The following is a 15131-nucleotide window of genomic DNA, read 5'->3' as shown; positions in this document are numbered from 1 at the left end:
TTCCGAGGCGTTGCTCCTTGTTCGAACATGATTCTCTTCGATCAATAACATAGATTGAAGATCAAAGAAAGAGGAAGGATTCTCCCTTGCTAGGACGGCGGTTCTCATCAAGCCGAACCGTGGTGCAAGGCCGCCGAGGCATATTTGCACCATCTCATCATCATCCACATTAACGCTTATTAAGTTGAGCGAGTCACAAAGCTCCTTGATCCTCAAGGTGTAGCTTGTGATGGACATGTCCCGTTGTTGGATGTTGTTCAACTCTTGGCGGAGTTGAAGCTTCCTCGCGGTCGTGTTGGCAGTGAAAATCTTTCGTAGATTTTCCCACGCTTCCTTTGGCGCCTCGGCTTCTCGAATGTAACCGAGCATGTGGTCGTGAACACATGTCGCCAACCAATACATTACTCGACTCGCCGCTTGCTCCCATGTTGAGTAGTCGGCGTCTTCCAGGTCGGGTCGATTTTCTTGTGCTCCCTTGATGTAACCCCAATAGCCTTGGCCGACAAGGTATTGGTGCATCTTGTACTCCCAAGATGCGAAGTTGTTTTAGTCCAACTTCTCGCTAGGGAGAGCGCTCCCCATTTGAGTATTCATGGTGTTCAATGTAGATTTCTTCCTTCTTCTTCTCTCTTGAATACGAGCTATGTAGTCGCACTACGATAGCGATGAGCCGGTTCTTCTTGAACGTTGGCGTAGAGCTCAACACATGTGGATGGGCTAGATGGAGCTACCAAACCGCTCTGATAACATGTAAAGAATCGGGTATGATTCTTGTGTAGCGGAATAGGTGAGAGATGTGTGTTGTGTGTGTGTGTGTGTGTGTGTGTGTGTGTGTGTGTGTGTGTGTGAGAGAGAGAGAGAGAGAGAGAGAGAGATAGAGGAGGGAAACAAAAGATAGATTTTTGAGAGACAATAGAATACTCAAGAAGATGTATATTACAAAGGAGATTAATCGACCTCATTACAAAGTAGGAGGAGAGTGCTTTATATAGTCACTCTCTCTCTTTATTAACTATCGAAGCTCATAAGTCATGGGGAATGTGAGAACTCATTAGTTATGTGTCACAGAATATGATTCTATGACACATAGTTAATGTGTAGATAAGAGTGGTGACTTTTGACCTTTTAGTGCACACTCTCAAGGGTATGTTCACACACTAGACTAGGTTGAGCTTGATTCTCAACAGTAATCATAATCCCACCTTGAAAAATGGAAGAACAAATAAATAAATAAGGCATTACATGCCTTATAGTGAACATGATGTCCCAATTATACGTATTTTATTTGCAACATTAAGATTAGCATGAGTTCAAGTGTCAAGCGATATTTTCATGTTGCATTGTTTTAGAATTTCTTCATGATTTTAGTTGAGAATTGATCCACACTACCTTGAAAATGTGGTCATAATTTCCAAAATCCAAAGAGTGAACATCGCAAAGAAATGTCGATGCATACAAAGCTCAACCATTTTCATTGCCAAGTATTTATTTGTAATAAAAAGACTACCAGTTTTTTCCATTGTCAAATATATTATTATCATTACTTAGATGTCCACATGTGAATAAAAAACAATTATGTTATCTTCCTCAAATATAGGCTTGACAATCAATTTTCGAACTATGTAGCCCCTCAAAACAACAACGACCTCCTTAGGAAGTGTGTCCTAACCAATTTAATTTGGTTCACCTCTACTTTTGAGCCTTTAGGACTTGTTCCTTTAAACAAGCAAGGAAAAATACTTAGAGAATGACTAATAATGGTCTCATCATGTCATTGTCTTCATGGCCCAAAAGGTGGCAATGCCAAACATAGCCAGGGCGTGTGCTAGGATTAAATGGGAATCGACGACCATCACGATCAGTGAATCGGATGGCGAGACGTGTGATCATGCCTGGCATTGCAATCACAGTGTCCTTCCAACCTTGGAGATACGCAGGCATGCCTATACCCTCTAATGGATACCCTAAGAAGCATGATGTTTCAATAGGGTAAGCGATACTTAGAGAACAAGTGCCATTTGTATAACCTGCCACATTAAACCTTTGCACATTCATAACCAAGAATGTAATCAAATGTATGTGTATGGGGTGAGCCTCATTGGTGAGATTGATTAATTCCCAAATCTCAGACGTGCCTTCTTGGACAATCTCGGTGGGAGTATCTCCCCATCTCAAATTATCTAAGAGAAGTTGCACTGGTATGTTTGCATTTGGGCCAAACACGTCTATGAGTCGATGAGTCCTTGTTGTGGTGAAATCAGAAACTCGAAAATTCCACTCTTGTTGAGGGAGTACTAGTCCATTGATGTTGTTGTATGGTGATTTTGGTTCCAAAATAATAAACTTCATGACGTCTTTAGTATTTCCTGGACCATTCGCCCCATCTGGGAAGGGAGCCCTGCTTTATATCATTGCATGGTAAGAATAACCAAACATTACATGTTGAAGCTTAACGTGGAAACATTTCCTAGCTTAAAATGCTTTGATGTCCAACTCATTCAATTTAACATTTCCTAGCTTAAAAAACAATTACTCTAAGCAAAGCAAATATTTAAGGAGAGCAACTTGCCTTGCAGAGTTTCTCAACATTATTTGTGTCGTCGGTCTTATATTATTGAATTCAATGATTACGTCAACCCGTTCAGCAGGTGCAATTAATAAGTTATCAATTACTTGAGGATTACGCAAATAGCCCCCATCAGTGCCTATTTGATGGAATCGAAGATTATCTCCTGATCTAAATAGCTATTCATAAAAGAAATCAAACCCACATTTATATTAAATCAACACACTATATCACCAACAACATTCTCTCTCTTCATCTTAACATTCAAAAGTATCCCTCTACATCAATATTATTGTACCCCATTATATTCTCAACAATAGCCTCTCTCTTCTATTTATTCGTATTCCTTGCACATAAAAGCAAAACAAGTAGTGTGTACGCAAATACCAATTCACCATTTACAAAAGCAAAAGTAGAAGAGCAACTATAGCACAATGACTCAACATACCTCCAACATAGGAAAGGAAAGAAACATGCAATTTCAAATCATTTGGAAAAAGGCTCATTCCGATATTTTGTGTTTGAAGATGCCAAATATTATAACATTATTTTATTTTCTAATCATTAAGCATTGTCTAATGATATTCAATATGTTCAGGTTTTGACAGAGTTTTCACATCTCTAGTGGTATGCCCGCGAAAAACTCAAAGGCAAAGCAATACAATTAAGTGACATTCTTAATAGTATAAAATATATAATGAACATCCAATTTACTAATCAACTGCACACACTACATGAAAAATGTTCCATTTTAGTTCCACGAGTCATGTTTGACTACCAAGGTAGATAATAAAACACAACTCAACCAAGGAAAGCAAAAGCAAAACTCACAAGTGACAAGTTGAGGAATCGTTCAGTGTCGGCATTAAGCATACGAAATCGGTAAGGTCTCGGCTCCACATTCAAGAACGGCCAAACCTTCCCATTCACAATCATGGTATCACCGAACGAATCAAGACACCATTTCGGATGAACATCTGGGTTACTACCAACATTTGGAAACCGAATGTCACCATTTGCAAAAAAACGCTTGTCTTGGAAAACTAGAACAATTTCATATGCACCAGAAGGGAGGCCTAGTCTCTCTTCTTCAAGGGGAGATCTAATGATGTAAGGGCCAAATAGCCCCGCCGCAATATTAAGTCGTGTTATACCAACTGTGTGGTCATGGTACCACAACATGGATGGGGATTGTCTGTTTGGGTATATATAGTCTTGTGTGATGTATTGTTCTCCTCTTTCTCCCATGGATGTGAACCATGCATCTGGGTTGCCATCTGCAAAGCTCTCTACCTCTGCCCCATGTAAATGGACCACTATTGGTACCCCTTGACTCACTCGTGCAATTCCTATGCTTGTGTCTACTGGTAGGATGTGGGTGTTGTCTTCTATGTGATTCTCCCACCTTATCCTTGTTGGAACGTATCTCCTTGCCTGCAACAAATGTTAATATGTAATAATATGAATCATTAGGAAATTATGATATTTGTGTCCTATGTAGTACTTAATCATTCAACCAATTATGAATCAAATATGTTATCCCATATTGTCTTTCAATCATTAAACTAGTATGGAACTCTATCATTGTAACATCTTTGTTTAAACAATTTACGCATTTTCATGAAACTCCCAAAATACCTAGCCATTTCCAAAATCAAGAAAACAAAGGTTTGGAGGGAATTTTGCCTTAATACCTCTTACATTTTCATGGCATTCGCAAAATGCCCCTCATTTGGCATAGACCTACCAATGTACTAGATAAATGTGCACAATGAAGGAGGGCACATGAACTAGCTCTTGCCTCTCATTGTAAACACTTATTCTTTTGTTGATCGGCAAAAATCACGAACTTTTTCCAAATCAACCTTTCTTTTGTGAGCTTTTCCTATAAGCTAATACATTTTCAAGTTGATGGTTCTTGTATTCTAATCTACAAATCAAACCTTTGAAAATGCAACATTCTTGCTTTATGTGTTATTCACCTAAAAAATATGAAACAAAATAAATTTGTCCCTTAGAAATGGTGGCGTTCTTGCATTATATTGATGCAAACATCCCTTATAAAGTGTATCACAAAATACTCACCCTAAAACTAGGAACTAAAGCAACCTCACCAAAAGAACCATCCTACTAAGCTATACCTATTTGGTCCTTTCTATTTACAATGGTTGATTGTTGTACATGAAGCAATTAATCTTTTTAACTACTAAATCCTAATATTTATTTTGATATTCGAAGAACTAAGAGCATTCATCGAATTGTTATTATGGCCTAAGTGTTTGGTGTACATTTACGGAAATTTATGATGTGATCTTAATTATTTGAGCAAAACCTTTCTGATATAATCTCTTGCCTTGTAAATGAGTGACTCTTTTCTTCTATTAATGAGTTTGAAGCAATGGTTGTTGGATAGGTAAGTCCAATATAATGTGCTTGCAAAAAATATAATGTAGAGAGGGAGAACCCTAGATCTCTTCATCTCCCTTGTTATTCTACAATTTTATGTGGCCAACTTACGGAACTACAAATTATATGTAATATAAAAGGTTATCCATTAATGCATATTAGACATCACTATCAATCTAGAACATAGTTAATGAGGTATGAGGAGTTCTACACCTTAGGTCTGTTGTATAGGACATAGTTAAAGTGTTGTGGGCATCATAAACAAATGAGAGCAGATTTAGTTTTACCTCAAGGACAGGGCCTGGGGAATAGGCAGTTGAAAGCGAGGTACCAAAGGCATAGAGGGTAGTAGAGGGGAGGTCTGTATGGAACCTTTGCTTGATACGATAAGCCCCTATAACAAGAGGAACTCCAGTGGAGACATCTATTCTCGGTAGTATGGGGAGCTCCTCAGTGAAACTAGAGAGAGAAGGGCTACTTGGCTCTCGAAAACACACTGTAGTGGTATTCTCATCATCACCCTCTCCACTAGGATGATGGTGTCGGGCACCCATCACGCCTCCCACCATCAACACTGTCATCAAAACCATGACTTGTCTTGTCATGTTCTTAGGTAGCTTCTCCCATTCCTTTCCATTCAATCCAAGAAATGCTTGATTCATAACTCGATGAAGGGAAACAAGAACATTTGAGCTCTTATAAAAATCTTCACATGTTCGCCTATTGGATTGTTGAAAATGTTTTTAAAATTACCCACATCATATACATTTTTTTAAACAAGGTAATTGACTAGTTGCAAGTGTTTTTAAAAGAACCCACATCCTATACATATGTTCTTTTCTAAAGGTTAGGTCTTCACTTGTTCGTCATTGGCATGTTGCAAGCCTATTTAAAAGAACCCACATCTCGTTCACCATTTTAAAACAATGTTAGGTTTTCAAACTTCACTTTTGTTGAAGCCCACATCTTATACATATGTTTCTTTTTTAAAACAATGTTGTTGCAAGTTGGTACAACCATGCAAATCCGCACACAATTGTTGGTTAGACACAAATGTTCATGAAATGTTTGTTTACTAGCTTGTCATGTTCCATTCCTATGCATGAAACAATATGAAATAAAACCATAAATATATAGAAGAATTCAACATAATTATGTTGTATATCTTGAACATATTTTGGTTTCTTAATAAATATTTCCAACACCATAGCTCAAAATTTTATTTTGCACTTTTGTGAATAAGAACACGTCATCAATGTGTTTGCACAAACTGGCGTTGTTCTTTATTGGTGTTTAGATGTGTTTTTAAAGTTATCTAACTTATATTTTTCACAAGAATGGATCTATGTGATGCACAAATTGGCGTTGTTCTTTATTGGTGTTTGGATGTGTTTTTAAAGTTATCTAACTTATATTTTTCACAAGAATGGATCTATGTGATGGCAGTAACATAGATCTGTGTGATGGCATTGCACATAGTTTTGAAACACTTGAATTGGATCAATATTGCATTATTGGCTTGAAGTGCTTATAAAATATCCTAAAATTTACATATTTAATGTCATGTGACTCACCAGTGGAACTCCACCACATATCTTTGTTGTGCACTAAAACAAGGAGAACAATTGCACATCATTGGATCGTACAACTTTATTTTCCTATATGTGTTTAAATAACACCTGAGATCATTGTGAAATGTACCATATATTGTTATTATCAGCTCTAATGAGGTAGAGAATCAATTGATATGTCCTTAAATATCACAATATGTTTATGCAAATTGGCATGTTAATGTGAATAGGGTTATCACAATTGGGCACTCAAACTGGGGATAGCATATTTATATGATATTAATAATCCCTTTATCTTTTGTAAATGTTAGCCAAAAGTCTTGTGAAATCAAATTATGGCTAGTGAAACCAAGAAAGACTATATCAACATGGTTGTAATAGATCAATGGAATCTACAATCTAAACCACTTGCGCTTGCAGGTTGCCCAATGGAGATAGGTCATGGGTTCGACTCCTACATTCAACAGTGGCATCTAGTGAATTAAGAGTATATGTGTAGAGTAATAGAGAGGCAAGAAATTTGGGTCTCGAACCTAAATACCTAGGCCCAATCATCTAATGACGTACCACTAAGGTAGGTAATTACGATGGAAAGACTGACATTCATGCATACATATGTATATGCTTAAGATTTATAAACATATTGTATGGTTTAAGACTGATTTTAACATCTAGTAAGTAATTACTTATTAAATTCATTGTGATTTGAATGTGTTTGCTTATCATGTTTTTGTTTCATTTTTATATATTTATTTATTGTTTTTCAAGAATGTACGAATATCAATGCTTTCTTGTTCTTATTATTTATGAAGTGACATTGTGTGTACAAGTATGTATGGAATCATGAAGTTTGCTCGAACGTTTAAAAGAGTGGAACTTGGGCTCCCTTCATGTTTCTAGGAAGGAAGCTACGTGCCACGTGTATATTGTGGGCATGTAGAAGTTACATATACACAATCAATAACAGTGAGTTTTGGGTGGTGCCATCTAATCTTTTCTTCTCTTTTCTTCCCAAGAAAAAATTGCTTCACTGTGCCATCTAATCTTATTGGGGTGATTTTTTCATCACTTTTTAGGTGCTTTAATGGGACACTGCATCGCCAAGAAATGAAACATCTGGCTTTTTACATGATTCAATTGAGCACACTCAACAAACACATTATGTCATTACCAAGAGATGAACATGCAGCTTTTGTGCAATTCAAAAATATAGCACCCCCCACTGCATCTTTTTGCTCAAATCTGAATCCAATGCAAACTTTACAGGCTAATTAGGAGAGGTTGTCCAAATCATAGTAGTACTAATACAAAAAACACCACACAAAAAGAAGCTATTCCAGGATAAAAAAACAAATGAATGGATTTTTTTACCACATAAATAGTTATAGTTAGAACATAGTTCCCGTTTATGAAGCTTTGGTGAGAACCAAACGTGCATCAACTAGTTAGCCAATTAAGCTCCACGTGAACTTTTCCATTCTTCGAATCGATCAATTGATATTCGTGATTTATATGCCGGTTCGATACCACATCTCCAAGGTTTATCTCTATGTATCCCAATAGTTCCTGTACCATAGAACACGGGAGCATAGCATAGCAAAATGTGTTAAATTCCAATACAACAAAGGCAAAAGAGAGAACAAAACACAATTACCATAAATACCCAATGCCCCTAACTTGTTTGATATCTACAAGAATACCCCTAAGTTGACAAAGAGTGATTTCCAGCCCCACGAAGAAATCATTATCATCAAAAAGAATTTTGAATAGACTATTGACAATAAGAATGTAAAGGCATCCATTTTTTAACATTACCTTAGAATGCATACTTAGATGTGAACCTTTGCTCCACACTTCCACTCTGACCTTGTCATTTTTATCTGGAGGCTGATCACACACAAATTCAAATCTTCCATCTGTCCATCTTGGGTCTCGGTTCTTCTTTATATGCTGGAGATTTAAAACACAAAAACAGAAATCCAATATATATTAGCTACATAATAATAAAACTAGAAGTTAATATTCAACAAAAAAGTGAACTTCCAAACATTCCCCTAACTTGTTGCGTTTCTACCAGAATACCTCTTAAGCTTCCAAAACATTACCAATATACATACACCTATATGTAGTTCCAAGATTTGTTTAAAAAAAACGCCACCAACTTATTGGGTATTCTACTAGAATAACCCTATACGTAGTTCCAAACATTTTTACAAGCTCCCCAAACTCTGGTAATGTTTTTGAATTCCAGTGCATGAATGCCCAACATATTTAGGGGTATTCCAGTATTAATTGTACTAAAAAAAAGGGGATATTTTCAAACGTGCTCTTTGTTTGAACGAGATGTAAAAATCACCCATGTATGTTTTCTTTTTGAAAATCACAATACCGACAAAAAAAATATCAACAGAAGCTGCCAAATAAAGAATCCTCTAGACTACAATTAAAAGTGGAAATTTGTCAAAAAAACTCATTTCACAATGGATGGCTGATCCATGGAAAATATCAAGGTATTGCTTGATCATAAAAAAAGGAAAGTAACTATATATTACTCTCCATATTTGGTGATCCATGGAAAGTTACCCTTAATAGGTTCCGATAAATCTCGCGGTATCCCTTGATAATATAGAGAAAAGGGAAAAGTAATCATATACTTAAATCATCTTGGAAATAATAAAGTATGGTTAGGGTTTGAACTTTCAATATCAATGTATCCTCTGATCACAAAATGGACAACGTAAATTATATACTTGATCTTCTGCTTTGGTTTAACTAGCTATGATTTATGATCTGCATGTTTTTAAAGCTTTGTTAGGCACAGAAGTCGATATAAACACACCAAAAAATGATGGCAAGGGGAGACGTAATTACATACTTAACATCTTCCTCTTCAAATTAATTTTATTAGAGCTACGTTTTTTGCATGCTTTCTTAATTTTATTAAGTTCAGTCAGGTACATCATGAAACAGGACATTCTTCAAATAAAATTTAATGTTGGGTTTTTGGCATGTTTTCTAAATCAGTTTAAGACGTTATTGTATATACTAAAAGTCTTCTTCTTCTTTAGAATTAACAAGTTAGAATTTAGGGTTTGAATGCATATAGTGAAGGTGTACCGTTGTCTTATGCTCTATTCCTTTGTAAAGAACACGCGCATAAGGGTTGTTGTGATATCTCCCTTCCAAATCCTCAGCATCATGTACAGTGATAACCAAAAGACCTCCGCCTTTAGGAGTACCTTCAGGTGCTTTCTCTTCTTCATCGCCTTCAGGAATGACGTCATCTTTGAAGGGCTTGTAGGTGACCTCCAGTGAGATCTCACCACGAGCTTTCTGATTGGCCGGATCATTCGCATTCATGTTCTTCCTGAGCGCCAGAGTCATGTTCGTCGGTTCATCCGGAGTTAGAGCTGCTAATGGAACCACTTGCATGCCTAGCAAATCATGAGCTGACACCTGTCAATACAAATAAATGTAGAAAACAGAAGAATCGTGCATTATCAGCAACTTTTACACTGGCAACTAATTCTCTCATTTTCAGTCAGACTTTCTTTCCGTCAAATCCATGACATATAAAACAAGAATATTTATTTGAAGCATGCAAGAATTTTGTGAAAAACAGGGTTAGTATTTTGGGTAAATTTCCCCAAAAGATAAAACTAAAACATGAAAGACGAAGAAGAAAGAGAGAGCCAATTTGTCCAGGTTGAGATGGCTGTATCAACTGTTTGGAGATAATGAGGTCATTAGTTCAATACAAGAATTTGGCATGTAGTTTAGAAGAAGGTGATGACAAAGATTATCGGAACCCATGACCTTGTGTATTAATTAGTGAAAGATCATTAACATCATTAGTATGAAAGTGAGAGAGAGAGAGAGAGAGAGAGAGAGAGAGAGAGAACGATACCTTTTCCCAGTCATATACAAAAATCTCCAGGGCTTGAGTTTCTGGATCTTGCACAAGAAGGGTATGTGATTCATTCCATTCAGGGTTCAGAGTACTCATCTTGGTTTGTGTCTTTCTGGAGAGGGTTCCTTCACCCAGTGACAATTTAACATACGGATCAGATTTACCCATGATATCTGCCTTCTTCAAGTTATGGCAGTTGATGACAGTTACTTTCAGCATTCCTACTGGTTTCTTAATGGCCCTGTAATGTTATATGCAATCATCACACACTCTTGCAAAAAGCACTCACGGGGGTTCCCCCTCTCATGAATAAAGATATAAAATAAAAAATACCCTTGCAAAAGCACTTATTATATATAGAAATTTAAAAATAAAGATGATCGAATAAAATATGTAGCGTCAAGAGAAGTATTCATAATCTTATTTACTCCAAGAAAATCACTAATGCAAATGCTTGCAAAAAAAAATTACAGCAACCACCAAAAAATCTACTGTAAACTTGCCCTTTCGAATCGTCTAGAATAACTACTTCCAATGATTTTGGCCACAAGTAAAGTTTCGCTACCTCTTCTTTGATAAGTTCCTGCAAGAAAATATATGTAATTAGTTTTTAGTGAAAATCTTAAAAACTGTTGCGAGATCTAGTTGAATATTGATAGTAAGTGTGTGTGTGGAATGCATAATAAGATTTGTATGATCATTACACTAATAGAAACTGCCAAAATCATTACTACTTTAATCAATGAATCTACTATAGTTTAAATGGTGGTTCCTTGAATCACATAAATATCACATTTTCATATGTGAATAATTGTGGCAAATGAAAACAATTAATGTTCTAAGAAAAGATAAAAGTGCAAATTATAGTAAAGTAATTGTAACCTGGACATAACCATAAAGACCAGGAATTGCCATCAAGTCTCCTCCCACAAGCTTCAATCCAAAATCTATATGTGGCTGAAAATACAAAGAAATTATTGAATCAAAACTACTTGTAAGAAAAAATGCATATAAAAAACAAATAAGCTAATTGACTGAACCTACTTGTAGACAAAACACAAAGAAGTAAATGCATATAAAAAACAAATAAGCTAATTGACTGAACCTACTTGTAGACAAAACACAAAGAAGTAAATGCAACAAGCTAACCTTCTCCATCAGAGATACTATAATTTTTGAGAAGCATGGAAAGACTGGAACTAATGGTTTGAGGGTAACTCGAGCAATTGCAAATACTTGTAAGTCTACCAGCTGCGACAATTTTCTCTCTTTGATAAATTAAATATTTTTGGAAGTAAAGATTACCAAGGTTTAAGAGAGCATATACATTTATATATCTGTTTTTTCCTCTGTTTCTCCTTTTCTTCAGAACAATCATACCTGAACTGTTGCTGTAACACCAAAAGCTTTAACTGCAACCAAAATATTTGGATTTCCTGCCCACTTTAATACAGGCTCAATAATAATTTCAGATTCCTGTGTATCAAATGCTTTTATCCCTGCAAAGCGTGAAAACCATTAAATTCATATTCATTTAGGTTGTCAGATGAAACTAAATGAAACGAGAACTTGAACACGATGTGATCCTCTTTTTCTTTCTCTTTTCTTTTCACTTTTTTCTCTTATTTTTCTGCTATTTTTCTGTTTAGTTCTCTTTTTCTCCTCTTCATTCTCTTTTTTTAAGATAGTAGAACTTCACATTGGCTATATAAAAAGATACTTCCATGCTGTTGCACAATTATTTGACACACATGGTATCCTGATTCTCTTTTACACACCAGCATATTGTGATCTTGTTCATAAATAGTAGTACTAGTACCTTTAGAATGTAGACCAATTACACTCTCTATGAGATACATTAGAGAAATCATGAGCCTAATACTAATGTTTTCACTAGCTTCAGAAGAAAAAAGTAGAATCAAAACTTTCTCACCATGGAAAGTGGGTGGCAAAGTTCCTAACGTCAAGCATTTGAACTCCACCGAATCAAGTTTATACTTTGCACTGTACTCATCAATCAATGGCTTTGTTGTCTCCTTGATTATCTTGCAAATAGCCTATACAAAATATCGAACTCCACAATGATAAATCAAATAACTTATGATAAAAGAGCAGGCAAAACACCCAAAAACACTCCTAGATATCTTGGATTTTTAGAATAATGCCCCAAAGTTTCCAAAACTCACCAGAATACCCCATGTAATAGTGGATTTTGTACTACAGAGGGATATTCTAGTAAAAAAATCCATAAAACTTGGGTGGTTTTCCAAATCCACAATGGTATAGGTAACTTGTTCCAAAATCAAACAATATTCTCCTTCATTCTGTAGATTACCTTATCAAGATATGGCCATAATTCTTTTAGAAACTTGTTTAACCAGTCAACCTTCACCAAAAGCACAAGCATTTAGTATCGATTAGAATGGAAATATTTTATATAAATTTATAGAGAAAAACAAATTATTCATTACATTTCTTACCTTATCAAAGTCTGGATTTTTCACCCAGAGCGGTATTTCTGGGAGAAGGCTTTGAATAGTCTTTGAATCTAACGCATCCAAAGATCTAATTGTTGGAACCTAGCACAGATTAACACCAGAACACAACCCCCGCAAGTGAAATCATGTTAATTCGTACTCAAAAATTTAAATTTACATCATTAGGTTCACCTTATCCAATAGTCTTTTATCCCTCTCTTTTCTGAAGTATTCAAATAGTGTTAATTTAACTCAAAATTTAAATCTGCATCGATGTATTCACATTGTCCTGTCATCTGTCTCTCTTTTCGTAAAGTATTGAAATGGCAATAGTATGACCCAAATGATTATGTCAATATGTCCATCATCTTTCACCCCCTTTTCCATAATAATAGTATATTAGAAAAAGACAAGGAATATCCCTCCATTTGTTTAAAAAATGGATTGTACTAAAATACACAGCACTAAAAACATGCAGCCTGTGAAATGGGGCTTATGAAAATGTAAAGAAGGAAAACATTCTAAGGAAAACAAAGACCAGAGCAGATCCAAAATAAAAACAGAACAACAACACTAATGAAACAGTGGAAACGATATGAAATTTACTGTAATTAGAAGGTCATGACAGAGAAACAGGCAAAATTCTAACATATTGGTTTACATTCCTGGAATTGGGCGAGTTATGGAAGCACGTAGAATGAAAACAGAAAGGATAAATTCTAAGAGAAGCATGGCAAAATCCAAAGGAAAACATATTAGTGTAAACATGAGAAAGCCAATAAAACAATGGAACATGAAGAGATAAGTATGGTTATTATGGAAGAGACATAAGGGTGCATCTGAGGATAACTAAAAATCAAAAGAAGTGAAGAAAACCAAATGAAATCGCATTGTTGTCGATAGATGCCACACTCAACAAAAACAATGTCATATGGAAGGGATATCGAATGAATCTAATGAATAAACAAGGGCGAAGTTATGAAGGCCAAAACCAGTGAAACAGATCAAAATCCATAGAAAAAGGACAATCTTTGTGTGTACATGCAAAAACAATGGCAATTGAAATTCAAAAGTTAAAAACCAGAGGAATAGGTCAAATAAAATAAATAAATAAAAATAGATCATCCTTGCGCCAAAGCCAGTACAAAACAATAGAAATAAAAATGATACGGAACATGGGGAGTTTCACAGAAAAAACATATACATATCTATCCCATAGCTTGCCGAAAATGATGAGAAACAGGCAATGTCCAAAGATTGAAAACACGTCCTTACAGGAAAATCAATAGAAATTACTGGAAATGAAGTGACACGAAGAAGCATGGCAAAATTTAAACGAAAAAACACATGTGCCTCTGCATATAGAATCAAACAGCCCATAGAAAACAATGGAATGTGAAGTTTAACATGAATTTTTGAGTATGACATAACAAGGAGTCCATCTGATGATAAAAAGATTGAAAAAAGGGGCAAACAAAGAAAGTTTAACATGAATGCATGTGGATGACATACACATGGAGTCCATCTGATGATAAAAAAGATTCAACAAAGAGCAAATAAAGAGCTTCAAAGAGCAGAGGAGAAGGGCAAATTCGCGAATGAAACTCCATCTTTAATGGATCCAAACAGGGGCCACATCTTTGAATTGTGTGATCATGTGAGATGGATACACATAGATATAGATAAACCAGACTAAGAAGGAGAAGAAGGAGAAGAAGACAGCTCTTACCTTGACATCAGTAGGTTGCCAATAGATGAAGATGAAGTAGCCAGCAACGAGACCAAAGAGAATGCCAAAACCGAATCCAGTGAGACCTAGAATGGTACTGAAGAATCCCATAGCCAAGCAACACCAGATTCTTGAAGAGATAGATGGGGAAGAGAGGGGGGTGGGGGGGGGGGGCAAAAGCAATGGAAACAGGGGAGCTGCTTTTTAGGTTATGTGTAGAAGATCTGTCATGGTTACGACAAACACAGAGAAAAACTAGAGCCCCAACAGTCCCAAAGGGAAAGGAAAATAGGAACAGAGCAAGATGGAGGGACCCTTAGAGAGAGAGAGAGAGAGAGAGAAATGTTTTTAGAGAGAGGATGACACATGGCATGATGTTGTTATTATCAGACACATGGCACTGATGGTGTCATCAACATGCAAAAAGAAGGGTTGAGTCATCATATACATACAATAATCACCATGTCCCATC

The 15131-nt window shown here is 35.9% G+C and overlaps 2 protein-coding genes across 2 annotated transcripts; both read right to left on the bottom strand.

Annotated features, from left to right (window-relative positions):
• Positions 1 to 1631: 1631 nt before the first annotated feature.
• Positions 1632 to 5590, bottom strand: LOC147861468 (multicopper oxidase LPR1 homolog 1-like). Its single transcript, XM_087322704.1, has 4 exons — positions 5260 to 5590; positions 3398 to 4000; positions 2570 to 2745; positions 1632 to 2398 (listed from the first exon to the last, which is right to left on the bottom strand). The coding sequence occupies exons 1-4, from the start codon at positions 5575 to 5577 to the stop codon at positions 1741 to 1743; spliced, it is 1755 nt and encodes a 584-aa protein (XP_087178830.1). The 5' UTR covers positions 5578 to 5590; the 3' UTR covers positions 1632 to 1740.
• A 2196-nt stretch (positions 5591 to 7786) lies between these two features.
• Positions 7787 to 14841, bottom strand: SYTB (Calcium-dependent lipid-binding (CaLB domain) family protein). The gene is made up of 12 exons (XM_087322217.1): positions 14660 to 14841; positions 12934 to 13032; positions 12789 to 12839; positions 12387 to 12510; positions 11834 to 11952; positions 11603 to 11704; positions 11336 to 11410; positions 10957 to 11036; positions 10451 to 10694; positions 9661 to 9999; positions 8359 to 8493; positions 7787 to 8109 (listed from the first exon to the last, which is right to left on the bottom strand). Exons 1-12 carry the CDS (start codon positions 14768 to 14770, stop codon positions 7981 to 7983), a joined length of 1608 nt encoding a protein of 535 aa, XP_087178343.1. The 5' UTR covers positions 14771 to 14841; the 3' UTR covers positions 7787 to 7980.
• Between the last annotated feature and the right edge of the window lie 290 nt (positions 14842 to 15131).

This window comes from Azolla caroliniana, unplaced genomic scaffold, assembly GCF_043228905.1.
Source record: "Azolla caroliniana isolate FFs.n. ecotype wild unplaced genomic scaffold, voAzoCaro1.0.p SCAF_7, whole genome shotgun sequence".
NCBI lineage: Eukaryota > Viridiplantae > Streptophyta > Polypodiopsida > Salviniales > Salviniaceae > Azolla > Azolla caroliniana.
Note: the sequence above shows the minus strand (reverse complement) of the source record. Positions and strands in the feature narration are given on the sequence as shown.